The sequence below is a fragment of the Parasteatoda tepidariorum genome, chromosome 4 (genome assembly GCF_982258835.1).
Source record: "Parasteatoda tepidariorum strain Cologne lab strain chromosome 4, Ptep-v5.0, whole genome shotgun sequence".
Taxonomy (NCBI): Eukaryota; Metazoa; Arthropoda; class Arachnida; order Araneae; family Theridiidae; genus Parasteatoda; species Parasteatoda tepidariorum.
In genome coordinates, this window is record NC_141758.1 from 93,575,019 (window position 1) to 93,600,863 (window position 25,845).

Sequence of the window (25,845 nt, forward strand, 5' to 3'; positions counted from 1 at the left end):
ATTAGTTCTATCAAAAAGTCCTCCACGAAGCAAATTTCATCCAATACTTGATCCAGTAGTTCCCTTGTCTTCTGGATTGGGTTCAAAATAACAAGCCTACGGAGTTGAACAAGTCGTAAGCCCAAAAATTGAGTCGGCTGTTCAACGACGGTTATGGCTGATTATGGCTGGTCGATACGAATTCCGCATCTGGCTTGCACCGACCACAGTGCTGACGTGAAATATCCTCAGTGGTAGACAGATCACCCGTTAGAGTCCCCTTGCAGTCAGGCTAGCCGTGCTAGGTTTTCCTCTCCTTGTAACGCAAATGCTGGTTAGTTCCATCAAAAAGTCCTCAACGAAAGCAAATTTCACCCACTACTTGATCCAAGAGTTCCCTTGTCTTCCGGATTGGGTTCAATATTACAGGGCTACGTAGTCGAAAGCCCACGCGGTTGTTCAACGACGGTTATATATTGACTTCTAGACTCCTAATCGCAGTTGAAGTGAGTGCTGGCAGTGATGATGGTCGATTTGATGGCTACTTAATCTGTTTTCTAATTCATTCTGAAGGCATAATATGAGATTTAGATTGAGACTCTGAGAAAAGCCAGTTTATTTTTAAACACCCATTATGTCAAACTACAGCTGCGCAAGTTTCGATGTTAATGACATAGTAATCCTGCTAGAAGAAAAACGGGCTTTTCCCGTAATAATGCCGTATTGTTGAGAGAGCTATGGTATGGTCAGATACATCTCAGAGTTCAGATTTTTAATCACGGAATCTGAAGGACCCAGAACAAACCATGAAAAGCATCCCCATATGTTGATACTTTAGGTGAACCTCCGGCTACATTTGTCTACCAGATAGTGTGCAACATATTGGAAAATATAGGAAAATATCTCCCACAATAAATAAATTTAAAGGAATATTCATCAAAACTATTTTACATTTTTTCCTCTTTCGTTCTTTCAGCGTTTTTAATTCTAATTTCACGATTCACAGGTAATTTCATGTTTACTTACCTTCCCTCAACATTTTCCCGCCAAATATTAAAAAGAGGAGTGTAGAAAGTCCATGAACCCATACAGAAGGAATTTTTGAAAATGCCATTCCCAGTCCAACTAAAATAAGAAAAATAAATAACAAAATTAAATTCAGATTAGTGTAATTCAATACTTTATGTGTTATATGCACTCATACTAAATAAGTATTAAAATTATGGGGGAAGCAGCTAAGTAGGTTGTACAGTACACAGAATAAAAAACTCCTTAATAACTTTTGATCTAATGAACGGATTTTTATAATATTATTTTATAACCGTCGTTGAACAGCCGATCCAATTTTTTGGGCTTACGTCTTCCTATGTTCAGCTCCGTAGCCTTGTAATTTTGAATTTTTGATTTCATGGAGAACTTTTTGATGGAACAAACCCGTATTTGCATTACATGGAGAGGAAAACCACGAAAACCTCCCTTGGTTAGCGTAACCGAAAGGGGACTCTAACCCATGATCCGTCTACGACTGAGAATATTTCACGTCAGCACTGTAGTCGGTGCAAGCCAAATGCGGAATTCGTATCGATCAGCCATTGCTGGGATTCGAACCCGGTTCACCTCATTGGAAGACCGAACACTCTATCCCCCCACGCACTGAGATGGATCCGCAGCTCACTTGCGTGAGTTTAGAAAACTGTAAAAGCATTTTTTTCTAAGTTTTTTCCAAGTCTGTGGATTGTCACCGATTGTATTCAAGTTTAAATGATTTTATCAAAACTATATTTCGTTAAGAATTTAGAAGATTATTTCATTTTATTGAATATTTTTTTTGTAATAAAAATTTTTTGACAATTTTTAGGTTAAATTTTAGCAGGGTTTTTTTTTCGATATGGAATTTTTTCTTTTCCATTCTTACAAAAATCAGCATATTAAAATATCCTGCGAACTTCTATAGCAGTGGTTTCCAACTGGCGGCCCGGGGGCCGCATCCGGCCCGCGAAGCCTTTTTTTATGTTCCGCGAACTAAAATATATTAGTTGTCATTTTTTTGGACAATTTTCGTAAAAAATCTACATGAGTTTACAATACTTTTCTCGTTAATAAAAACCTAATTTTTTCGTTTCTGTGAAATTTATCATACCAACGGGGCAAAAAAAATTATTTCTCAGGTTTTGCATCCAAGAAAATATTTATTCAAATACAAAAATAATCTCCGATTTAACTTTTTGAAACTACTCATTTTGGACGAAAATATTTACACCCATATTTGTAAATTTAAAATTTAAATATCTATTCTCTGGTGGTTGCGGCAGACAAACCTCAATTTTGTCATTGAACATTTTGTGTGCTGCTATGTAAGTTTTAATACCAACCGTTTTAAAGTTTTATATCTTAACAATTAGATATCTGTTGCACATTAATTGTTTAATACATAGGTGCACATTAAAGTTATTGTAGCCCGAATTTTTTAATATGCAATTAAATATTTTTAAAAATCTACTTCTTATTTTAATTTGTAATTCAATACTTTTGTTTTGTACAACTTGGTAAAAATCTGACAGTAATATTTAATGTTCCTGCAAACATAAAAGAGTCCTACATAAAATTTTAAAAAAGTTGCGGCCCGCCATTTTATTTGTGTTTTTAATTGTGGCCCCCGGCCTCGAGTAAGTTGGAAACCCCTGTTCTATAGCAATTCGCAACAATTATAATGCCAATGAAAAATAAAAAAATCTTGTTTATCATTCTAATTTAAAACTTGCTGGTGTTGCTGGTTTATTTTTACTCTGGTTTATCTTTACAAAGATTGTTCTTTATCATTCTTCGGGACTGAATTTGAAATAATTTTTCATTTAAGAAAAATTAAAGAAAATTTAGTTGGAAGTAAAAATAATGTTAATAGGATGATTTCTACGTGTTTCCTGATAAATAATGTTTATTCTAGATCTAGGTCATTGAATTTTAAATATTTTCATAATTTAAAAAAAAATGAAGAAAATGTTATTAAAAGTACTCCCTTTTTTGTCATAGAATGATTTCTGCTTTTGTTTCCTTATAAAGAATTTTCAGTTTAGGTCATTGAATTTTGAATATTTTTCCCCTTAAGAAAAATTTTGTTGGAAGTAATAAATTTTTTATTGTAGGATGATTTCTATTTAAAAATCTACTTTCCTGAAAAATAATTTTCATTCTGGAGGACATTTAGTTTTAAATATTTTTTTACCTAAGGAAAATTGAGGAAAAATTTGTTGGAAATAATAATTTTTTTTATTATTAAATGTCCTCTGTCTGTGTTCCTAACTGATTACTTAAAAAAAAAATTTTTATAAATATTTGCTTTCATATGTTTTCTCTCTTTCGAAATTTTTTTTTTACCTTAACAGGTGATTATAATTCCTTTTATCATGGGTATATTAATCGAGAAGTTTTCCCGGGCATCTAGACTCTTTTAGTGATAAGACACACCACTGATTGTAAAACTGATTTTTTTTTCAAATTTACAAATGTATTGCTAAACAAGCTGTTCAAGTCCATTAATATTGAATAGTCTAATAAGTAAAATCTATTAATAATAAAATAATTCGATTTACCTGATAATGCTGTCATCAAAATCAGTGCCGATATAGCTCCAGCGAAAACAAATTTGGCTAAGTGGGAAAGTGACAAAACAACTGCAATAAAGAAAGTTTTGTCGCCAATTTCAGAAACAGCCGTCATAAGGAAGGCACTTACAAATCCTTTTCCTATATCTTCCGTAGAAGTTGATAGCCAATTAGTGCCATTCGTTGATTCATTCTGAAACATTATGCATACTTATAGAAAAGTTAATCACTAAACATAAAAGGAAAGAAAAAGGTTAATTACTAAATTATGTCCCAAGTGATAGATAAATTATTGGTTAGATTCCCAGTAGTGTCGGGCTAACCATAGAAGGATTTCAAATCTGTGAGTCAAATTTGACTCACTAAAATGTGAGTCAAATTTGCTTAAAGCGTCTGATGCGTAGAAGAATTACTCGAATCTCCATCATTTTACATTTCATCCTGTAATGATTTCCTTCTTAAGTAACACTACTTTTTTCCTCTTTTTTTTTAAATGTAGTGTAAAGAGTAGTACAATATAAGAAAAAGTTGTTTGTAGCGATTTTTAGCTACTACTTTTAACGTTAGTTTAGAAGCGATTCTAGCGCAATTAATTTTTCAAATTTGATGGGTACAAATCCTCACGAATTTGACAATGGATGCAATCGGAGCCTGACTAAGGCAGGGGCATACGGGGCAGTTGCCCTGGGCCCCCACATCAGAAGGGGCACCCAAATAGAATAGAAGGTTTATTTTATGTTTTCCTTCTTTAATGAACTTTTTTTTAAACAAAATATCAGTACAGTGTAAAATCCGTCAGTTTTATGTTAGCTTCTTCATCAATCTATCGTATGAACACAAGAAATCTATATTTCGTAAATCCATTGCTTTCTAGGGCGGAATTCTGCTAAATTTTCGAATTACGATGGACAAATTTTTCCAATCAAAAGGTTGTATTTCTACATATTGCAAAATGCGACATGTTTACAAAAATATGGGCTTCTGATTGGCTTAATTGAGCTATCGTAATTGCGAAAATGTAGCTAAATGCCGCACTAATGGCGGCAAGGATATGAATATTTCGCAGCTAATAGTTTTTTCGGGATTTCGGAAAAAAAACTTAAGTTTGAAAAGTAGTGAAGCAGAGGGGGGCCCCCCAAAGAAGATTTTGCCCCGGGCCCCAATAAGTCTAAGTCGGGCCCTGGATGCAATGAAAATGATCCTGTGGCTGTAGCTATACTTTGACAAAAATTACGTCACGTATAACTGATAATTAAACTAGCCATTACGATAAATAGATAATTAATCACTTGGGTTACACTTTCGCATGCGAATGCATTGACTTATTGATGTTATTTTAAGAGAAAGGAACGTATTTTTGATGTACTTAATTTCTTAGAAGAAATAAAAAAGCGTTAAACAATTAAAAAAATTGGCAAGTATTTGATAATTTCGTATTTATTAAATTAAATATTCGTTGTCGAAAAATGCATAAAATGTTGAAGGTTGAATGAACAAATTCGAGAAAAAAATGTTTTAGAATAATTTTTGAAGCACTTAATTTCTTAGAGGAAATAAAAAAGCGTTAAACAATTAAAAAATTGGCAAGTATTTGATAATTTCGTATTGATTATTTTATACATACATTGTCGAAAAAGGCATAAAATGTTGAAGGTTCAATGAACAAATTCGAGAAAAAAATGTTTTAGAATAATTTTTGAAGCACTTAATTTCTTAGAGGAAATAAAAAAGCGTTAAGCAATTAAAAAATTGGCAAGTATTTCATAATTTCGTATTTATTAAGTTAAATATTCGTTGTCGAAAAAGGCTTAAAATGCTGAAGGTTCAATGAACAAATTCGAGAAGAAAAATTTTTGGAATAACAATTTAAACATAAATAAATATTTCTTAATCATTCTCTTACATTTAACGTAAGCCAATTTTCATTCAAAACCATTTTGAACATAGGTGTAAATTAAATTCACCAGCGAAGTTTGTCTCCTTAAAGTAGTGAAGTAGTTACGAAATTACAAAGTTGTTTGCGGTTAACTAAATTTGTAACAAAGTAGTTGTTGTTAACTACATTTGCAATAAAATAGTTGTAGTTGTATGAAAAGCTGACAATCTTAAAAGTGACTTCGTATGAAAGAAGCAAATTACGCAAACATTTATAAAATCTAATAAAAATGGTATCATATAAAAATTTTTAAAAAAAAGAAGAATGGTTGTCATAGTAGCATGACGTCTTTAAACAAAGCATACCTCAAATGTTGACAGTGTTGAGAAGCTCTCATTCATAGATTCTATATCCGTAAATTCCATTAGAGCAGACGAAGTCTTGAAAGAAGAGAAATGGAAGGACAATGACAAATTGAAATAATTTTATTCCCTTTAATGAACCTGTAAAATTATAACATTAATCTTTTAACTACGATTATTGATGCAAATTACTAAATTAATTTTCTTATAATTAAGTAAATATTGCAGGCATCATGTCTTAACTGCTTTGTAACTATAATTAGGTAAATACTAAATAGATAATACCAAGAAACTGAAAGAGCAAGACATTGGCTTCAAAAATATGTGTATTGGATATCACAGTCGACATGCTTCAAGCGCTCAGAAATTGACACATATTTTCAAGAATTGCCAGATGTGAATAAAAAGAAGAGGAAAAAAAGTGACTTGAAATATAAAACGTAAAATTGTAGACAAAAAATGGAAAATAATGAAGAGAAACAAAACTAGAGAAACCTTATCAGTCGAAAGTGAATAAAAACAATAATAATAATAAAGCAGAACACGAAAAACTACAGTGGCTGAGAGTGTAATAGACAAATATTAGTTGATGAAAGCGAGGCATCTTTAAAAATATTTATATTTTGAAATTTTTCCCACAGTAAAATTAACTCATATTGAATCTCAGATCTTTTTTTTTCGAAAGCAGCGTGTAATTATTTTCCTGTAAACAAATTAACAAATAACTGTACTCATCTCCGTTGTTGTTGTTGACGTCGGCCATTAAGGCAGGAAGATGCGATTGTTCTTTTTTTCCAGTGGCGCCATCTGTGACCAAGAATTCGACTTCTGCCACACACTTACGTCACACCCGTTTATAGGGCAGACACATTCATACACCCATTCATTCGTCCACAGATCGTAATTTTGACCTGAACCAGAGAACGAGCAATCTCCCATTCAGTACTCCCAGAGGTAATGATTTGTTATGGGAACATAGAGGACTTTGTTACCCGACAGATTTAACGTGCACCAGTCACCATTTACTACACGGGGAGACTTCGGCCAGCAGGATTCGAACTCCCATTCTGACAAACGTGAGTTTAGCAATCTGCAAATTAGGCTATTCCTGCCATATTATCTGCTTTAACATAGGTTTTTAAAATCGACGTCAAATTAGAAGTTAAAAAAAACTTACTTATAAAACGACGAAAATAGCATTGAAAAAAAAAATCTTTCGAATCATCATCGAAGTCAATCAGTACAAATGTGGTGAGAATAATGAAAAACCAATTTACTTGTCGAATGAAACTGAAAATCACTCACATTTCATTTATCCCCGATAAATAAAATGTTTTTTTTTTTACTGATCCTAAACCGTATTTTTAATCTGATTGATAACGATAATGATTCTTCAGATTTTAATAACGTGTGAGATTTTTAATTACTTAAATAATATGTTTGCTGCTTACTTAACTTCCAATTTAACAGATAATCTAAAAGCATATATCAAGAAAGGTGATTTAAGAACATTCTCTTTATTTTATGCATTTATTTCCACGGTTGAGCTTTCAAATAAGAATTGAACTAATGAAAGGTAACAAGGGATAAACCATTTCACCAGAAGCAAGAATGACATCCCTTACGAGGGAGGGGTTTATTCTACGTAGATGTATCTTAACGATCACGCCTAATATATAATTTAAGAATCATCTGATAAAATAAAGGTCTGATAAAAAATGCAAATTAAGTGCTGAAAAGAAATACTCAAGTGCGGCGAAAGTGAAACGTTATCCAAATCCGACGAATCATTTACGATGAAGGTGAAATTTAAAATATCATAATCTGTTTTCCCAAAGAAATTAAAAGCAGTTACTAGAAATACCTTTCAGTTGTCTACAACGATTAAATTCGTTTTGACAATCTTTAATCCTACCTCTCTCAATACTGATAACACTAAACACTGAATGTAGTACAGATGATATTGTGAACTTATAGTCTAAAAACTTATAATGGCTAGCTGATCAGAAAATATAATAAATAAATAAACTAAATTAATACCTAAAAATAGAAGCACAATTATTATAAATTGTTTTTCCTAAAAACTATAGGGTGTATAAGTTCAGATTTATAGTTATGTATATGCTAAAGGTTTTTAACTAAAATAAAATTTAAAATTTAAAGTTTATAGCATAAATCATCTTAGGAATGTAATAAGTATATAACATTGTAACGCTTGAATTATACTTTATAAATCATAAACAAATATTTTATTTAGTTATACACACACTAGAAAGAGAATATAAAATACAAGTTTTCGTGAATAAACATCCCATATTTTTTTTTAATTTTGAATCTAAAGCATTATTGTTGTAAGGTACTCACAAAATCGAAAAATATACTCACCCACAGTTTCAATGAAAAATAAAAAAGTTACAGAAAATCTAAACGCAGAAGCGTTTCTATAACATGTATGAAAGAATAATTCACTAAATCAATCACTATTGGTAGAAGTACAATAGATGAGACATTTTAATAGGATGGTTGATTAAACTACTGATATTTTGAATTAATCATGGTTTAATGGCTAATAAATTCTTCATCAAATCAAATAAAAATCGAAAACTCCATTGATATTATTTATTCTAAAATGTAAAAACAATCGTCTGCATGTATAAATTTTGTAAAGTCATTCTGTAGAAGTACAAACGATATTAGATTTCACGATTATTACTTCTATGTCATTTATTCATTGTCTTTTACAGAAATAAAATCGTTTGCCACTTTCGAAATTAACAGTAATCTTTTCTTTAAAAATAGTAAACGGAAATAAGATCGTGCTATGATACACTCTAAAACTTTCAGCGGTAAAGAATATTACGATACTAATTTCGTATTTTTAAATTTTGATGGTCAATGTATATGTCCTATAGTAGAATAATTTTACGGTGCGTTTTTCAAACAATAAAATTGTTCCGATCTTTAGAACTCATTAACATAAGATGAACATCAAGTCATTTTTATTAATAATCTGTAAGTAATTTTTCGTATTTTATAAATGCAAATTAATGAATAGTTTGTTTAAAATAATTCATATGATTGAATGCATTTGTGAAAAATTCTATATAAAAAATAAATAAGTATGATAATCGTTATTAAATTTGCTTTAAAAATAATTTTACTGATTTAAATTTTTATTTATTTATTTATTTTGTTATGAGAAGAAGGATTAATTTTTATTACTCAGTTGTATAAATCCTACCATTATCATATTAGTGGTATCCTGTTAAACTATTTCGGACGTTTTTTATTATCTTTAATTATGTTTAAATTAAATTTAATTATCTTTAAATTATTTTACTATCTTTAAAATTTTCCTTTATTTTATAAGTGTTAATTTTAAGTATAAAATGAAATTTAAACTTTGTTTAAAAAGACTACATTGTTGAAATAATCGATTAAAGAAATATAATGTCCATAACATGGAACATTATATTTTTTTATTTTGCGTAAGAACTTGTTAGATTCAAAGTTTGTCATTTTTTAAATCAGTGAGGAAAGTTTTATTGATTTAATTATGACGACTATCACATTAGATGATTTTTTTACCACGTTTATATCAACTTGCCTTCGTCTATTCGGGTGGAATTTTTTTAATCGATTTTAAACTAACTTCCCGACTAGCTATAGACTTCAAATTTGACAAATAGTTCAAAATTGGATAACAATGCATGAAAATGAAGAGAAAAAAGACATACAAAGTAAAATTAAATTAAAATTAAAGAAAAATTAATATTTTCGCGATTGTCTTTTGTTGTCGATTCGATTATTTCAAATTAGTGTCACATGTCAGTTGAAAAGTTTTGTGTACAGTGAGTGAAAAAATTGAGATTTTGGAAGTGAGTACAAAAAAAAGATCAAAATCAAAATAATATTTTTAAAAACCACGTTTTTGTAGTGGAGAATAATAATTAAAATTAAAAATTCGAAAAACGGAAAACGTGGGGGGGGGGCATGAAATACATAACAGTACATATACACATTTTCCTACTCATACGCATACACAACCACATACACATCAACATTCAGATACAATTACAGATATACATACACATATTCTCATGAGCACACATACTGTTAATATTATGCATTTCATGCTCCCCACGTTTTCCTTTTTTCAAATTTTTGTTTTTTAATTATTATTCTCCACTACAAAAACATGGTTTTTAAAAAATTATTTTATTTTGATTTTTTTTATTATATTATCTTTAATTCATTACAAAATATTTTGTTTTTAATGTATCCGATGTTTTTGATTGCTTAAATTTAATGTGATTTTTAGAAATTTTGCTGCGAAGTATATTTTCTTTTATAATACACATGATCAAAAATGATTCTCATGATCTCTTTGAGAGACTTCCTTTCTTTATTTCATTATTTCTAAATGTGGCCAGATTCTCTAAATAATAATCAATTTTTCCCAAATGAATTTTCATATTTTTGTTAGACAAATATCGCTTCATAACAAAACTAAAATGTTTCTCCCACTATCCAGTAAAGAGTTTGGACTAAACTGCTATGAAAAGCATTTAAGACTCAGTTTCATGCAATAAAAACCGTGAAAATTATACCATTATCAAGCAATATTTAAAATTTTATAGAACTATGAAGTAGAAATTAAGCAAGTAAAGAACAGAAAAAATAGTAAATGCAAAGTTGATTATAAAATTTAATGCTGTAAACCTATACTGGAAAAACTGTGGAGTAATATTTCTCCCAATATGACGTTAAACAGTCCAAAAAATTTTACGAAGGGACCTCTAACTCCGGGTTAACAGCAAATCGATGAGGTTTAAAGGGTGTAATTTGAAGCTAAACACTTAAAATTGAGTGATTTTACACCAATGATAACGCTTTTTTAATATCAAAAATTCAAGAGACGCCAAGTAGAGTATCGCAGTAGTTGGTCTCTACGATCTGTAATGAGCTGGCGAGAAAGACTAAAATTCGCAGTTTAATGCATATGCTTTTAGCTGTGCAATGAAGTTAATTATATTTTAATTTTTTTAGAACTGTATTAAATGATTTTATAATGTTGTTCGGTCTTAGGCGAAGCGCCATCTGTAGCAATTGTTGTGAACTGCTGAGTTTCTCTTGAACTCTTGTTTGAGCCAGTCGTGGCTTTCATTGCAATAGTGCAATGATTTTGGTTATTTACAATTGTTAAAATAAAATATTGTTTGTTGAAATTTCGTATTTAATGAACCAGCGCACTGTGTACAATCGTGTACATAATAAAGTGGTCCTAGTGGACCCGGAGGTCGTACTTTCGAACTTTCTGTTTGTTGTGGAATGCGTAGTTTCATTTCGTTTTCTTCATAATGAGCAGTAGTAGTGAAGAAGACAAAAAATCGGAAAAGACTGTGCTTAGTCGCAGAAAGGGTTACTTGAAAGGTCGAATAACCAAATTAGAGACATTTGTTCGTGAGAAAGCAGAAACAGCTGGACTATTATTGCTTCAATGCAAATTAGAAAACGTTTTGGACACTTGTGATAAACTAGAGAAGTTGAAACTGGATTATTATGCCACCCTCGATGAAAAAGATTTGCCCAATTTTGAAGCTGAAATGGACAATTTAGAAGAGTCTATAGAACATATAAAGGTAAGCTTGCAAACCTTTATATTTAAGTTTCAACATAGTGAAGTGAGAGGCAATGATTCTATTGTAACTAAAGTGAATTTGAAGTTACCAGATATTAATTTGCCTACATTTAATGGACAAGTTGAGCATTGGTCAAGCTTTAAACAACAATTCGATAGTTTAATATCTAATAATTCTTCATTGTCTGATTTACAAAAGTTGATTTATTTGAGATCATCGCTTAAGGGCGATGCTAAATACATAGAAACTAGTGAAGATTCATTTGAATCTTTAATGAAAGTTTTAATTGATAGATATGAAAATAAGCGTATTGTGGTAAATAGTTATATTTCTAATATTTTAAACTTAGAAAAGTTATCGTATGATTCTTTTAAAGACATAAGAAATCTTATTGATGTGTTAAACCGTAATTTAAGAGGTTTAAAACTTTTGAAATTAGAAAGCAACGATTTATGTTATCAATTGCTAATGAATATTATTCTACAAAAAGTAGATAAAAATACACGTAAGGAATTCGAAATGTCTCTAACAACTTCTGATTTACCCGAATGGGATAAGTTTTTGGACTTTCTTCATAAAAGAGCTCAGTTATTAGAGAATTTACAAGGTGTGCAGCCAAATAAATCGAAACTTCATCCCGTAAATAAAAGTAAATCTTTTATTCTAAAATCTAGTATGAAATGTTTGTTGTGTAAAAAACCGCATGAACTGCATAATTGTCCATTATTTTTAGATCTTTCCCCTTTAAAAAGGTTTGAAGAAGTTAAAAAATTAAGGCTATGCATTAATTGTTTTGGTAATAATCATAAACTTTCTAATTGTTTTTCGAAAGTTTGTTGTAAAATTTGTAACTGTAAACATCACGATTTACTTCATAGAGATAATTCTCGCCCGTTTGAAACTATTAAATCAAGCTCAGATATGCCAAAACAAACCCCCTCCCAGGCGCCAAATGTATTGAGTAATATTTCTGAAGCCAGTGAAATTGCTGACTCAGAGAAATCGAAAGAGAGTAGCGTCTCCCACGCATTCTCAACTCGTAATCTAAATAGTAATAAATTAGTTCTTCTATCTACTGCCTTAATTAACATCTGGAGTCCGCTTAAAAATAAATATGTTTTAATAAGAGCATTGTTGGACAATGGCAGTCAGTCGAATTATTTAAATTCTGATACTTGTTTTGATTTGGGGTTGAAGCGAGAAAAAATAAACATTTCTGTTAGTGGATTGGGAGAGAATAAAATGAATGTTAAGTGGAAGGCGACTTCTTTGATTTGTAATAAGGATTTATCTTTTTCTTCGCAAGTTGAATTGTTAATAGTTCCTAGAATTACGGGCTTGATTCCATCGACTCCCATTAAAATTAGTGAGCATTTAATTCCTGATCGTGCGTTATTAGCTGATCCAAATTTTGAGATACCGAGTAAAATAAACATGATTATAGCAGCTGAGCTCTTTTATGATATTTTAAAGGAAGGAAAAACCAGAGTTTCTCCTAATTTGTTATTCCAAAATTCTGCTTTTGGTTTGATAGCAACGGGTAAGGTTCATGAGAACAATTTAAATTCCTTTTGCGGTTTAACACATACCTCTGAAAATATTGAAGATTCTCTTCAGAAATTTTGGGAAATCGAAAGTGTTTCGTCAGACATGCTTACTGGTGAGGAGGAATATTGTGAAAATCATTTTTTAAAAACTCATTATCGCAACGAATGTGGTAGATATGTGGTTCAAATGCCACTCAAAAAGGATCCCCAATGTTTAGGTGATTCAAAGAAACTAGCTTTAAAGAGATTGAATAATATATATAGAAAGTTAGACTCTAATCCTGAACTTTGTAACTTATATAAAGACTTTATGCTTGAATATCAAAATTCAGGACACATGCAACTAGTTGACACCGATATTAATGTAAACGCTAGTTATTATATTCCCCATCTTGGCGTACATCGCCCTGACAAAACTACCACAAAATTGCGCGTCGTTTTTGATGCTAGTGCGCAAACATCGAGTGGTGAATCACTTAACTCTATACAAATGAAGGGGGGCGTGCTTCAGGATGATTTATTTTCAATTATGTGTAGATTTAGGAAACATCCTGTAGCCTTTACGGCTGATATTAGAGGTATGTTTCGCACTGTCTTAATTGATGAAAATCAACGAGACTTACAAAGAATATTGTGGAAATTGAATAAAGATGATGAAGCTAAAATTTACAAGCTCTGTACTGTTACCTATGGTACTACCTCTGCTCCATTTTTGGCAACGCGTGTCTTAAGACAAATTTCGATTGATGAAGGGAAGGATTTTCCCATTGCAGCTCGTGTCGTCCAAAATGATTGTTATATGGACGATGTAGTCTCGGGGGCTAATGATATTTCTTCTGCCTTAGAGTTAAAAAATCAGTTAATAAACCTTCTTCATCGGGGTGGCATGGATTTACACAAATGGTCATCTAATGAACAGTCCTTGTTAGAAAACTTACCGTATGAAGACCAGGAGTACCATTTCGATATTAAAAACAACGTTAAGACTCTCGGTGTGATATGGAACCCAAATGCAGACTTGTTTGAATTTTCAATTTCAGATATCACTAATCTGACGAACTGTACTAAAAGAACTGTTTTATCGTGCATTTCAAGACTGTTTGATCCATTAGGCCTCTTGGGGCCGGTGATAGTGAAGGCTAAAATTTTTATGCAAAAGCTCTGGCTACAAAAACTGGACTGGGACCAGGCACTGCCAGACTGCAAGGTTAAGGAGTGGGAGAAGTATTCTTCCTCTCTTCTCTGTGTGAAAGAAATTAAAATAGACCGCTGTGTAGCGAATGGAACTGTTTCCTCCTTTGAAATCCATGGCTTCTGCGATGCTTCGCAAGATGCATACGGTGCAGCGATTTATTTACGATGTAAGAATGAATTGAATCAAGTGACTATTAACTTACTGTGCAGCAAGTCACGCATAGTGCCGATAAAAAAGTTGACGATTCCTCGTTTAGAATTATTGGCGGCTGAACTACTGTCCAAACTTCTACAGAAACTGTTAAAAGCTCTTCAAATGGATATACAAAGTGTCTACTTGTGGTCGGATTCAACCATAACTTTGGCGTGGATACGAACTGATCCATGTTTGTTGAAAACTTTCGTATCGAATAGAGTGTCCAAGATTCAAGAAATCACTAGATTATTTAAATGGGGACATGTGCCTTCCGAAAGCAACCCTGCTGACCTCATTTCGCGTGGTGTTACTGCAGACAAAATCTTAAACTCTGAACTTTGGTGGAATGGCCCTTCCTTTCTAAAGACTGAGGACTATAAGCAATTCGAACATTCTCCTTCTTCCAGCTATGAATATATGGTTGAACTCAAGAAAAATTCTGATCTTAATTTTACTGTCTTTGAGAAAAACACTTTTATAATTGATTTTTTGAACAAAAGCAATAGTTATATGAAACTAATCAGAATCTTAAGTTTTATTTTCAGGTTTGTAAGAAATGCTAAAAACTCAGCAAAGAAAACTACGGGACCGATTTCGAGGGATGAGTTAAAATTATCCGAATTGTTTTTGATTAGAGAAGTTCAGAGGGATGAATTTTCTTCTGATATTGCAGACATTCAGAAAGGTACAATTTCTTCTAAGAGTAAGATTAAATCACTTAACGCCCTTTTAGATGCAGATGGTATATTGAGGGTGGGTGGTCGTTTGGCCCACTCGCAGGTAAGTTTCGATGCTAAGTTTCCCATTATTTTGCCTGCGGGTCATAAGCTTACATGTTTAATTATGTTGTATTTCCATGTAAAAGATTTGCATCTTGGTCCCCAGGCATTACTTAATTCTGTTCGCCAAAGGTTTTGGCCAATTCACGGAAGAAATCTTGCCAGAAAAATAGTGCACGAGTGTGTTACTTGTTTTAAATTTAGACCGGTAGCTATTGATCAATTAATGGGTAACCTTCCATCTTATCGATTAAATTCTGAGTTCACCTTTAATAAATCAGGCTTAGATTTCTGCGGACCGTTTCTTGTCAAGCAAAAAAATCAAAGAAAAGTAAGTTTTCAAAAAATATATGTAGCAGTTTTTGTGTGCCTTTGCACTCGGGCAGTCCATTTGGAAATTGTCTCGGACTTAACAACTGAGGCCTTGATTGCCACATTAAAAAGGTTTTTTGCAAGAAGGGGGAAATGTTCTATGTTAATGAGTGATAATGCGAGTAATTTTTGTGGAGCTCGGAACGAGTTAAAACGGTTATATAGTTTAGCTCAATCCCCGGAACAAGAATTAATTGATTATCTGTTAACAGAAGAGGTTACTTGGAAATTTATACCGCAACGGGCTCCCCATTTCGGGGGTATTTGGGAAGCAGCAGTGAAATCCTTTAAAACCCACTTTAAAAAGACAGTTGGAATTTTAAAACTAACCCTTGAGGAATTTTTGACCCTTGTTACGCAGATAGAGGGAATTTTAAACTCTAGACCAATTACCCCATTATCTACAAATGCAAATGATATGAACGCTCTGACGCCAGGTCATTTTTTAATAGGGCGTCCAATAACAGCCCCCATAGAACCCGAAATCACTCAAATTCCAGATAACAGATTGTCTAGATGGGAAAGAGTTACAAAATTGACTCAAAATATTTGGAAAAGGTGGCAAAGAGATTACTTGTCTAATTTACACGAACGAACTAAGTGGCAATTTTCAAAGGATAATGTTACCCCTGGTACAATGGTTCTAGTTAGGGAAGATAATCTTCCAGTATGTCATTGGATAATTGGTAGAGTTGAAGAAACTATAGCTGGCAAAGATAAAAAGGTACGGGTTGTTTTAGTGCGAACTCCTAAAGGTTTATTTAAAAGACCAATTCATAAATTGAGTATTTTACCTATTGAGGACACTAAATAGTTTGGTATTAATTGTAACCTCATTGAATTATTTTTTGTTTATATTTGTATTGTATCATTGTATTTTAATAATTTCCTTTAAATTTGGAATTGTGCATTCATTTAATATTGGAACAAATATTTTTCTACAGTCCATAATTTTATTCTATTGATTGAAATCAAATATTTCTAATAATTTTATTGTGATTCTTATAGTTTCAATGTATATTAGTTATTGTTGAAATATGTTAAATATTTCAAGGGGCCGGCATGTTCGGTCTTAGGCGAAGCGCCATCTGTAGCAATTGTTGTGAACTGCTGAGTTTCTCTTGAACTCTTGTTTGAGCCAGTCGTGGCTTTCATTGCAATAGTGCAATGATTTTGGTTATTTACAATTGTTAAAATAAAATATTGTTTGTTGAAATTTCGTATTTAATGAACCAGCGCACTGTGTACAATCGTGTACAAATGTATACTTTATATTAGCTTTCGTTCTGTTAAGCCTAGCTCGAATACATCTTAATATTCTCTGAGTGAATATATTTCGATTTACAAACTAATTTTGTTTTACGAATTAGTGCACTTATTCATTCTAAATTAATGACTCTCACTCTATATACTTGTAAAAATAACTTAATCTTTTGTCGCAGGATTTTTATTAAACATATCATTCATTATTTTGTATAAATAAGTGAATAGTATTTTTCACTTATTTTTATAAAATTATATAAAAATAAGTGAAAAATACTATTTTTAGAATTTTAATAATTTATGATTAGGAAGAACAAAATGAAACATCGGTGTCTTTTAAAAGTAAAATCTTCCACGCGTTGTTTGCTCTCTTTCAGACAATAATTTTTTCAAATTTGCACTATTTTGCTGTTATTCTGTTCTAAGAGGAACATTTATTCATGATTGTAAGCAACAAAATCAATTATTGATACATTTTTTGAATATGAATGAATTTTTTTTCGAGCTACTTTTTTTTTAATTTTATATTTTATAATATAATTCTGATAACCTAACAGATAATTAAGGGTTAACCGTTTCTTATGTGCATATATGGCAACGTTACTTTTAAAAAGTAACGAGTAAAAGTACAAGTATTTTTTAAAAAAATAACGAGTAAAAAGTTCTTATTTTAAAAAGTAACGAGTAAAAAGTACAAGTAAAAGTACAAGTACTAAGCAAAAAAAGTAACGATTTAAGAGTACATTTCCAGGAAATCGAAAATTCAAAGTAACCTAAAATTTTATTGAATAATATTCTTATGCTCTTTAAAGTTTTTGCCAAATTGTTGTAATTTATTTAATTACTTTTAATTTTGAAAGTTATGGATTTAAATTTATTTTTAAATTCGAAAGAATATTATAATATAATTTTATAATATAATCGTATAATATAATTTTAAAATCAAATATAGTTTTAATTTCAAACTTTTTATGGATTTGCACGAAAAAGAAATTTTATCTATTGATTTTAATTTTTAGTTTATTATTTTCATTTATTTAAATTACCATTGATTTAAGATTGTTTTACTCTTCAGAGACGCGTTTTAAAAGCACAAACATAAACAAAGCAAACACGGGGTTTCAGATAGATTTGTGATCTTTGAGCTAGTAAAAAATAATTGAATGTGCAGTATAAGTTGAAACAGAAGGTATTTAAACACGAAGTTAGCTGTGAATGCATGTATATTGCACATTAATTTTATAAATTAAAAAAAAAAACATAAGCATTTTTTTTCAATTTAATATTTTTTTTTTTTGGAAAGCTTACTGAGTTTTAGAAAAAAAGTAACGATTTCGTTCAATATTTCCGTTACAAATACTTGTACTTTTTCCCTAAAAAAGTAACGAAAGTACAAGTAAAAGTACTAAATTTAAAAAGTAACGAAGTACAAGTAAAAGTACGTGCTTTTTACTTGAACCGGCGGTACAAGTAACGAAAGTAAAAGTACTGCCATATATGCGTGTATCCAAGCACTAGATCCAAGAGTTATATTAAATACAGCTGTATTGAATACAGGGTTTTAATACAGCTCTTTTGGTGTTGAGGAGCACTTAAAAATTTTACCGTGTAAATTTTATTAGTAGAAAAGTGCAGGTTGATAAAAATATAAAGAACATAAATAAAATTACCTTCTGCCTCCTCTCAGAAATACATTTGTGTGTGTAATGCGACGGGCGAGCCAGTTGCTCACGATCCAATTATTTGATTATTGGAATAAGGCAACTTACATTTATTTCTTCTTCAAAATTATTATTCGAACGGTATTATACTTTTTCATATAGGAGTAATAATTGAAAATCTATCATAGCACAGATAGGGAAATTTCAAGAGACAGTGTCATTTTTTTATTAAAAGAATACTGCACTACATGTCACATTTTTTTATGTATGTTAGACGTAAATGGAAGTATGTTTTTGAATTTTGTCATTGGATTACTGGTTACGCTCAGAAGAGGCAATTGAGAGAGAGTTGTGGACTCACTTGAATTTGGCAAGTGATTCTAATGCCTTTAGAAAAGCTTTGAAGTAAAGCTTTTTGAGGAGGAGAATGTTTTAATGTAAATTATGTAACTTTTATGTAAAAGTTTTTATTCATATGTTTGAGAGGGATAGGAAGTTATTCAATTTATTAAGATCGTATTTTATTTAATCAAAAAAAAAAGAAGAAGATGATGATGCTAACTTTATTTTGAAAAAAGTTATATTTTTCGAAAGATTTCTTAAAAAACTGGTTTTGAAAAACTAACGATATTTATGAGTTGTGTTTAGCATTTTGATTTAGCTCTCTTTTGAAGCATTTTTTAGAAAATACGAGCTGTATATTAAGTTAGTTTGATCAACAAAAAAATCCCTTAAATATGTAAGAAAAAAATTAAAACTAAGTGAAACTTAGATTGAAATGGTGAACTAGAGTAAAAGGGAATAAGAAAGATAAAAAAGCATGTATTTTTCATTAAAAATCTTACATTAAACTCGGACCAAAAATTGATTTAAAAAATTCTTCGTCAGTTATTAATAAAAATTTACACTCAACTTAAAATGCGCATAAATTTTATGGCGCAATGCGCGTTAATGATTTGAACTTAACCAAAACTATATAAGTCAATGTAAGCAATATGAAAGGAAAAAAAACACAAAAACCTTTTTTTAGAGAAAATTAATTGCTGATTTTAATTTTTTTAAATCTAAATAATCTACCTGAAAACTTATCATCGCTATTACATGTTAAATTTAGTTAAAATAGTTACTTACAGCACGTTGAAGTAAATGAACGACCTATATTTATATTCACATATTAACACATCGCCGCCTCATTTAGTTGGTGGGTCATAGCATGATTAATAGTAAGCAAATTATGGGTGTTAATGTCACTTCGTTCGGTAGATCAAACTACGATGTAAGTCGTTAAAAATCGGTTTTCACAGCATATTCACGATAAAAGTTTCAGATCATTGCATAGAATACATCATTCATTTTACAATACATTTCGTAAAATGTTTTCGTAAATGTGTTGTAAAATAAATGATGTATTCTATATCATATTGTCTATAGCATATTCACGATAAAATTTTCAGATCATTGTATAGAATACATCATTCATTTTACAGTACATTTCGTAAAATGTTCTCGTAAATCTGTTGTATAATGAATGATGTATTCTATACAATGGTCTTGTAATTTTATCGTGAATCTTCAGAATTCTTATAATGTGTTGTATACCGATTGTGAAACCTGATTTTTTTTTCAAAACTGGTTTTTCAGCATTGCCTTTTCATTTAATATAAAGTTAATAAGAGCCATACTTTTTAAAACTGGAATTTCTAATAACTGTTACCTTAATGAACAGAAGGATTATCAAATAAATGGTTTAAATACCGTTAGTTTTGGATGCATATTTATTACCAGAATTCTTGTTAAATGTGTAATTATGCTTTTATTTACTGAAGAAGTTTTTCTTTGTGCATTATTTATAGTCGTGTCCAATATAAACCGGTTAAACAACTAAACAAATAGCCTTTTAGCAAGCTCACCAATCATTTGTGTCATCTAGATGTAGAAACAATGAGTATTAGAGTTGTGAAAAGAGAAATTTCTTATGCTCTTTATTTTCTAAACAATTATACTTCCTCTTCTAAGGTGAGATTTAGTTGCCATCTTGAATTTACTGAGAAACATGGATCAAAGAGGCAAAAACTTAAAACTTTGTTAATTACACAAATGAGTTATTATTCCTATGTATTTCTTTGCATTGAATCAAATAAATCAACTCAGTAACACTAATAATTTAGAAATCATTAAGTTTTTATGTAAGAACAGTACAATTTTTGACCTAACCTTTTTGATTGTTTATTATTTCAATATCTGGAAAAAGGAGATTTTTTTCTGATATGAGATATTTTCTTTAAGCTAAATAAATAAAACAAAATTTATGATCGAAGGACTAATAGTGAAGATGATATAAGGATTTTTAGGATAAAAAAAAAGTACCAATAAGCTAAATTCAATGAAATTAAGATTAAGCTGATTGAACAAATAGTTTGAGGTTTTAAGGATTATTAGCGCAGCTAATTTCTATACATAAAGCCCATATAATTTTAAAACTATTATTTCTGTCAACTTGGGGTTAATGTCTTTATATTTAGCCTAAAAAAATAAATAGTAAACAATACTTCCCTTGTCTAGATAGCAATATCAGATTAGCTAAGTTAGTAGGACGAAAATTGTAATTTTTTTATACTTAAAAATTCCTAAAATTTTTAAACCATATCACCGGTTTAGTTTCAGTATATTAAAAACTAATCAGCTTAAAAAAATCATCGGTAGACATCATTCCCTTATCTGGATAGTTTTTATCCATAGTTTTTATCCAGTTTTTATCCATTATCCTCTTCAATTAAATTCGGGTTTAAGCTCATTTTTGAAAACAGGGCTAACAGCAGACATACAAATCGGATTTTAATAATAATAAAAATAAAAAATAAATGGAAGAAAAAAGGTGGGGTGGAACTTGAGATTCAGGTTCTCCAATTCTTCTCGTGGTGTCAAAGTACCGATATTATGGTTAAAGTTTACGTTATGGTTCAGTATCGAATCTGTTTTCCAGTGACTGGGAAGTCAGTTTAAAAGAAAAAAGAATAGAAATAAAAAAATATCAATAACGCGCTAAATATTATATTTTTTAAAAATTTTTTTGAAGTTTATATTGTTTCCTAATTAATTTTTTTATTTTTTGACAAATGATTATTGCTTTATTCTTCGACAAATGTCCTCTATTGAGAAATTTATGAGCATTTACGCTGACCTTTCATGAAAAATATATATATCTTAATAAAGCATAATGAGTAATTTAGGGTGACAAACCAATTGGCAACGTTTCAAAATATAGACATTTTTCAACAACAAGATATTTTTATGCAGCACTTTTACTGTACATGAAAGAATAGTTGGACTTCATACATTTTCCAACATAATAAATTTTCTTTTAAAAACTGCATTTTTTGAACTGAATTATTAAATTTGATTATTTGAACTGTTTTACAAAATGTTATTTTTTTAGAGCACAAAATAATGTCAACACGTTTGACTTCAGCATCGAATTTCAAAGCTTAACAACTATAAAAGTACCTACTCTACTTTTTTTTTGAACAAAAATTATACAATAACCATTTTAAATCAGTAATTAAGGTATGTTTAATATTTCAGGGGTATGTAATCAAAGAGATAACTCCGAGCATCTACACCCCTCTTCTTTGTGCACCACCTGATACGTGTATTCAAGGTTAAAAATAACGATAATAAAATTAAACTTGAAAACCATGTTAAAGTTTCAGAAATGTGAATTTTTTGCAATAATTTTACACGCACCAAAACAGTTTTTACTATTACAAACATGAAAGAATATATTCAAAATCGAGAAAGAAACAAAACTCTGAATAGAGAAGATAGAATAATATTGATATAAAAAACAAAGTATTAAAAGTCTATTGTTCAAACTAAAAATAAGTCCAAAATGATATACAATATTTTAGCTTCGTGAATTTAGCATTAAAAAAAATACGTGTAACTTACCTTGCTTTTAATGTATCCAATCTGCGGTCGTTATACAAAGTATTTTTAGATCAAAAGGTGTGAATTTCATTCTTCAATGGCTCTTCGACTTTCATAACGCTCGACCTTCGTGTTATGTGGTGTGGAAAAAGTGATTTTATTGGGAATGCTTTAAGCAAGATTTCTAAGCTTTCAAAATCTAATTTATTTTCCTTTCTAATGCGCTTACGAGTAAAGGAGTTTATTTTTTTATTTGTTTTTTATAGCTTTTTCTCTTCGGTTAAATATCGAAATCTGGAGAAAAATCTTCCGTTTTATATTTCGTAATTTTTTTGGATGTACATAAAAAACCGGCATAGCAAATAAAAGTCAACGCGTAGATGAGTTTTAAGTATTTTATTTTATAACCTCCGATGAGCACTCGATTAAAACGTTTCCCGTATTTATAATATTCCATTAATCTGGGTTATTTTTAACAGGGAAAAACTTTTTTAACACTTTGATTACTTGGAATTTTTTTTAAGCCTTGATAATTTGGAATTGTTTTCTAGAATTCTCCGAATGAGTGTTTTGTAGTAATTTTTATTTCAATTTTAAGAAGAAAGTTTTTCCAAATGTATAAATAACTGCTTCAAAGATAATGGCCCACTGAGTAAGGCGCTAAGTTGTCACTGTAAAGCAGTGTTCCCCAACCTTTTTATCACCGCGGACCAGACAACGTTTGATAATTTTACCGCGGCCCGTTGGGGCGGGGAGTGGGGACGTTGATTCTTTATATATTAGATTATTTTGCATTATTAATTTAATTGTATTCAAACATGCCTTCAAAATAAAATACAGTTATACCAAAAAATAAGTATAAAGGAATTTAACATTTTAACTTACTAGAACATTAAATCACTGAGAACCCTGAGGTTGTTTCTTTGCAATGAGATGGTTCCATCTGGGGGTAATCGAAGACAATGATACATAACAAACATTAAAAAATTTATGTCACTACCTTCGGGGGCCCCTTTTTTAAATAAATAAAATTTTAATGGAGCACAGATATTTTTAATTTGGGATATAAACCTTGAAACTTAAATTCAGTTTCAATGAAATGGGCGGCCCAGCACCATTTGATCCACGGACCGGGGGTTGGGGAACACTGCTGTAAAGGACTGGGGTTCGATCCCCGAGAGCAGCTTGAAGTTTACCTAGTTGCACATTTAATACCAGCTTGTCTGGTAAGTAAAGACGGTCGGTACGCAATGTTGACCACACTGCCACCATTATAAAATTGCATCATCACGAAATTGTAGAACTTTAAAATCCATGACTCCTCTGGCCCACAATAGGCTGTAGCGGAAATGTCTTTTTTTTTTATTTCTTCGTCCAAGATAATAAGTTTTTGATGGAAATATTTCTTGATTGAAAAGCTGAATGGGTGAAAGATCTAAGTGGCAGTTTAGTGAATTGAGCAAATCATCTTTAAAGTTTATGGATTGACAATTTGAAAATAGTTTTTTTACCTCTTCTAGTTAGTCCTTAATTGGTTTTTTACCTCGTCTGCATTTCGTGCGCACCAGTTACTAAATGGATGAAATCTATAAAGCCTAAATGCACTTTTGTGAGATTAATTTATTGCTATAAAATAGGCTTTTAAATGTTATTTGTTAATTGCTGCTGTCAAATACACTGCAATGTAAAAAATTCCGGATCAAATTACGATATAAAATACCAGCACTTTGAGTGCATCATCCTTGAAATCAATTTTAATGTAACTTCCATTTTTGCTCTAAAATATTATACCGTAATTTTTTCAATAATGTTTATTTAATTCGAGTGATTTAGTGATTTTACGGTAATTGTTACGGTAAAAAATACGGTTCATCAGATATTTCGCTCCAGAACAAATTACGGTAAAAATGGATTTTATGGTAAAAAGTATCGGTTTCCTGAACTCTTTACCGTAATTTAATCAGAAATTTTTTACTGTGTAAGAACCTTTTTTCCATTTCAAAAATCAATCAAAAACGTAATCAAAACAAATTATTCGATTCATAAACTTTCAAATTGAATTCATAAAAGAGTTTAATATCTATGGCAAAATCTATGACTAAATCTACGGCTAAATCTATGGCAATATAGCAATCGAAGAAGGCTCATTTCTTTTTCAGTGGGTTGTTCCACTCCCACATCGAGACTCGTGCAGCTCTAGTTTGAGATAATGTAGGATCAAAAACTGGATAGGTCTTCGTAATTTGCTCATCTCAGTCCCATAAAACAATTCGAATGGATTAAAACACAGATAACTCAATTAGAATTCACCATCCTCACTGCCAACATTGATTTCAGCTGTAATGGATGTATAGAAAACAATTCTCATGGCCACCTATATCTCCAGATGTGAGCAGACTGACATGAACCAACATCATATTAAAATATGCTTTAGCATCTAGACCACTGTGTGTCTTGGTGCTTTTAAATAAATAGTGTATTTCGATTTATGATTTATAATTTTTATAAATAACAACTCTTATTTAAATTTTAAATTGATTTTAAGCAGTAAATTTCAAATAATTAAATAAAAATTTACAGATTAATGAATAATTATGAAAAATAACACCTACTTCTGTAACATAAAATCACGAAATCACGAAAATCTTTTTTGCGAGGTACCAAAAACATTAGGTATGGCAACAAATTCTCATTTTAGAATGTTTCAAAAATTCATTTACTTCGAAAGAAAGCTCGAAGAAATGACGCGTTGAAGCTGTAAATTTAATTTTTGAAAAATAAAATATGCGTAAAAAATTGTGTCGTTTGAGTATTTAATTGTATAAAATTGTTGTTGTTTTTATTACTCTTTACTCAAAATATTTCTGCAGATGTAGGAAATTTTAATCGCTCTTTAATTTTACGTTTGAAAAAGCAGGATTATCGCTTAAATTTACAACTCTTTTTCTTCTTCCTAACCTTGACTTAAGTTTGAATGCAGTTTTTTGCAGACAACATTTCTCATATCTAATAACAAACAAGATAACTCTTTCAAATTCATTCAATTTCCTAAAAATTTTAACAGCATTAATTTCAGATGCGCGTGGAATTATATTGATTGGATTTATAGTTTTCGATTTTTCAAGTGCTTTGAGAAATCACTCTTTTTATTTTAGTGAAAAATATACTCATTTGTTGTTTACAAATATTAATGCACGTATTATTTTGCTTAAGAATATTTTTTTTAATTTTTAGTGCACTAAATTAAAAAAAATTCTATTTTGAGATGCAAATACTATGAGGCTATCGGTTTCTATATTGCTTCTTTGCATTTATATTTTCTTTAAAAAAAATATTTAAGCAAGCCATAAATTTCAATCATCAGCAGTTCATTCACCCAACTGTCGTATTGTGCTTTATTTCATTTTAAATTAAAATCTTAACAATGAAATTTTATAAAAAAATG

At 30.4% G+C, this 25,845-nt stretch overlaps 2 protein-coding genes across 4 annotated transcripts in view; one reads left to right on the forward strand and one right to left on the reverse strand.

Annotated features, from left to right (window-relative positions):
• The window catches only part of LOC107436921 (uncharacterized), a 39,437-nt gene extending 14,336 nt beyond the window's left edge, over window positions 1-25,101 (reverse strand). The window contains exons 1-4 of one of the 3 annotated variants that reach the window (XM_071182762.2): window positions 25,013-25,101; window positions 5,823-5,960; window positions 3,570-3,774; window positions 1,006-1,104 (exon numbers count right to left, since the gene is read on the reverse strand). In XM_071182762.2, the coding sequence (XP_071038863.1) occupies window positions 1,006-1,104; window positions 3,570-3,774; window positions 5,823-5,882 (364 nt within the window). In that variant the 5' untranslated portion in view covers window positions 5,883-5,960; window positions 25,013-25,101. Of the gene's footprint in view, window positions 1-1,005; window positions 1,105-3,569; window positions 3,775-5,822; window positions 5,961-22,421; window positions 22,543-25,012 lie in introns of those variants that run through there. The other 2 variants (XM_043051020.3, XM_071182764.2) reach the window with 2 other exon arrangements.
• On the forward strand, window positions 11,180-16,363 carry LOC147812029 (uncharacterized). The gene is made up of 3 exons (XM_087162299.1): window positions 11,180-14,778; window positions 14,944-15,178; window positions 15,284-16,363. The coding sequence occupies exons 1-3, from the start codon at window positions 11,180-11,182 to the stop codon at window positions 16,361-16,363; spliced, it is 4,914 nt and encodes a 1,637-aa protein (XP_087018425.1).
• Window positions 25,102-25,845: the final 744 nt, after the last annotated feature.

Coding starts and splice junctions, on each gene's coding strand:
- LOC147812029 (XM_087162299.1), top strand. CDS start 11,180: ATGAGCAGTAGTAGTGAAGAAGACAAAAAATCGGAAAAGACTGTGCTT. Junction 14,779..14,943: donor CTAAAGACTGAGGACTATAA/GCAATTCGAACA, acceptor TTTTATTTTCAG/GTTTGTAAGAAATGCTAAAA. Junction 15,179..15,283: donor GTCGTTTGGCCCACTCGCAG/GTAAGTTTCGAT, acceptor CTTGGTCCCCAG/GCATTACTTAATTCTGTTCG.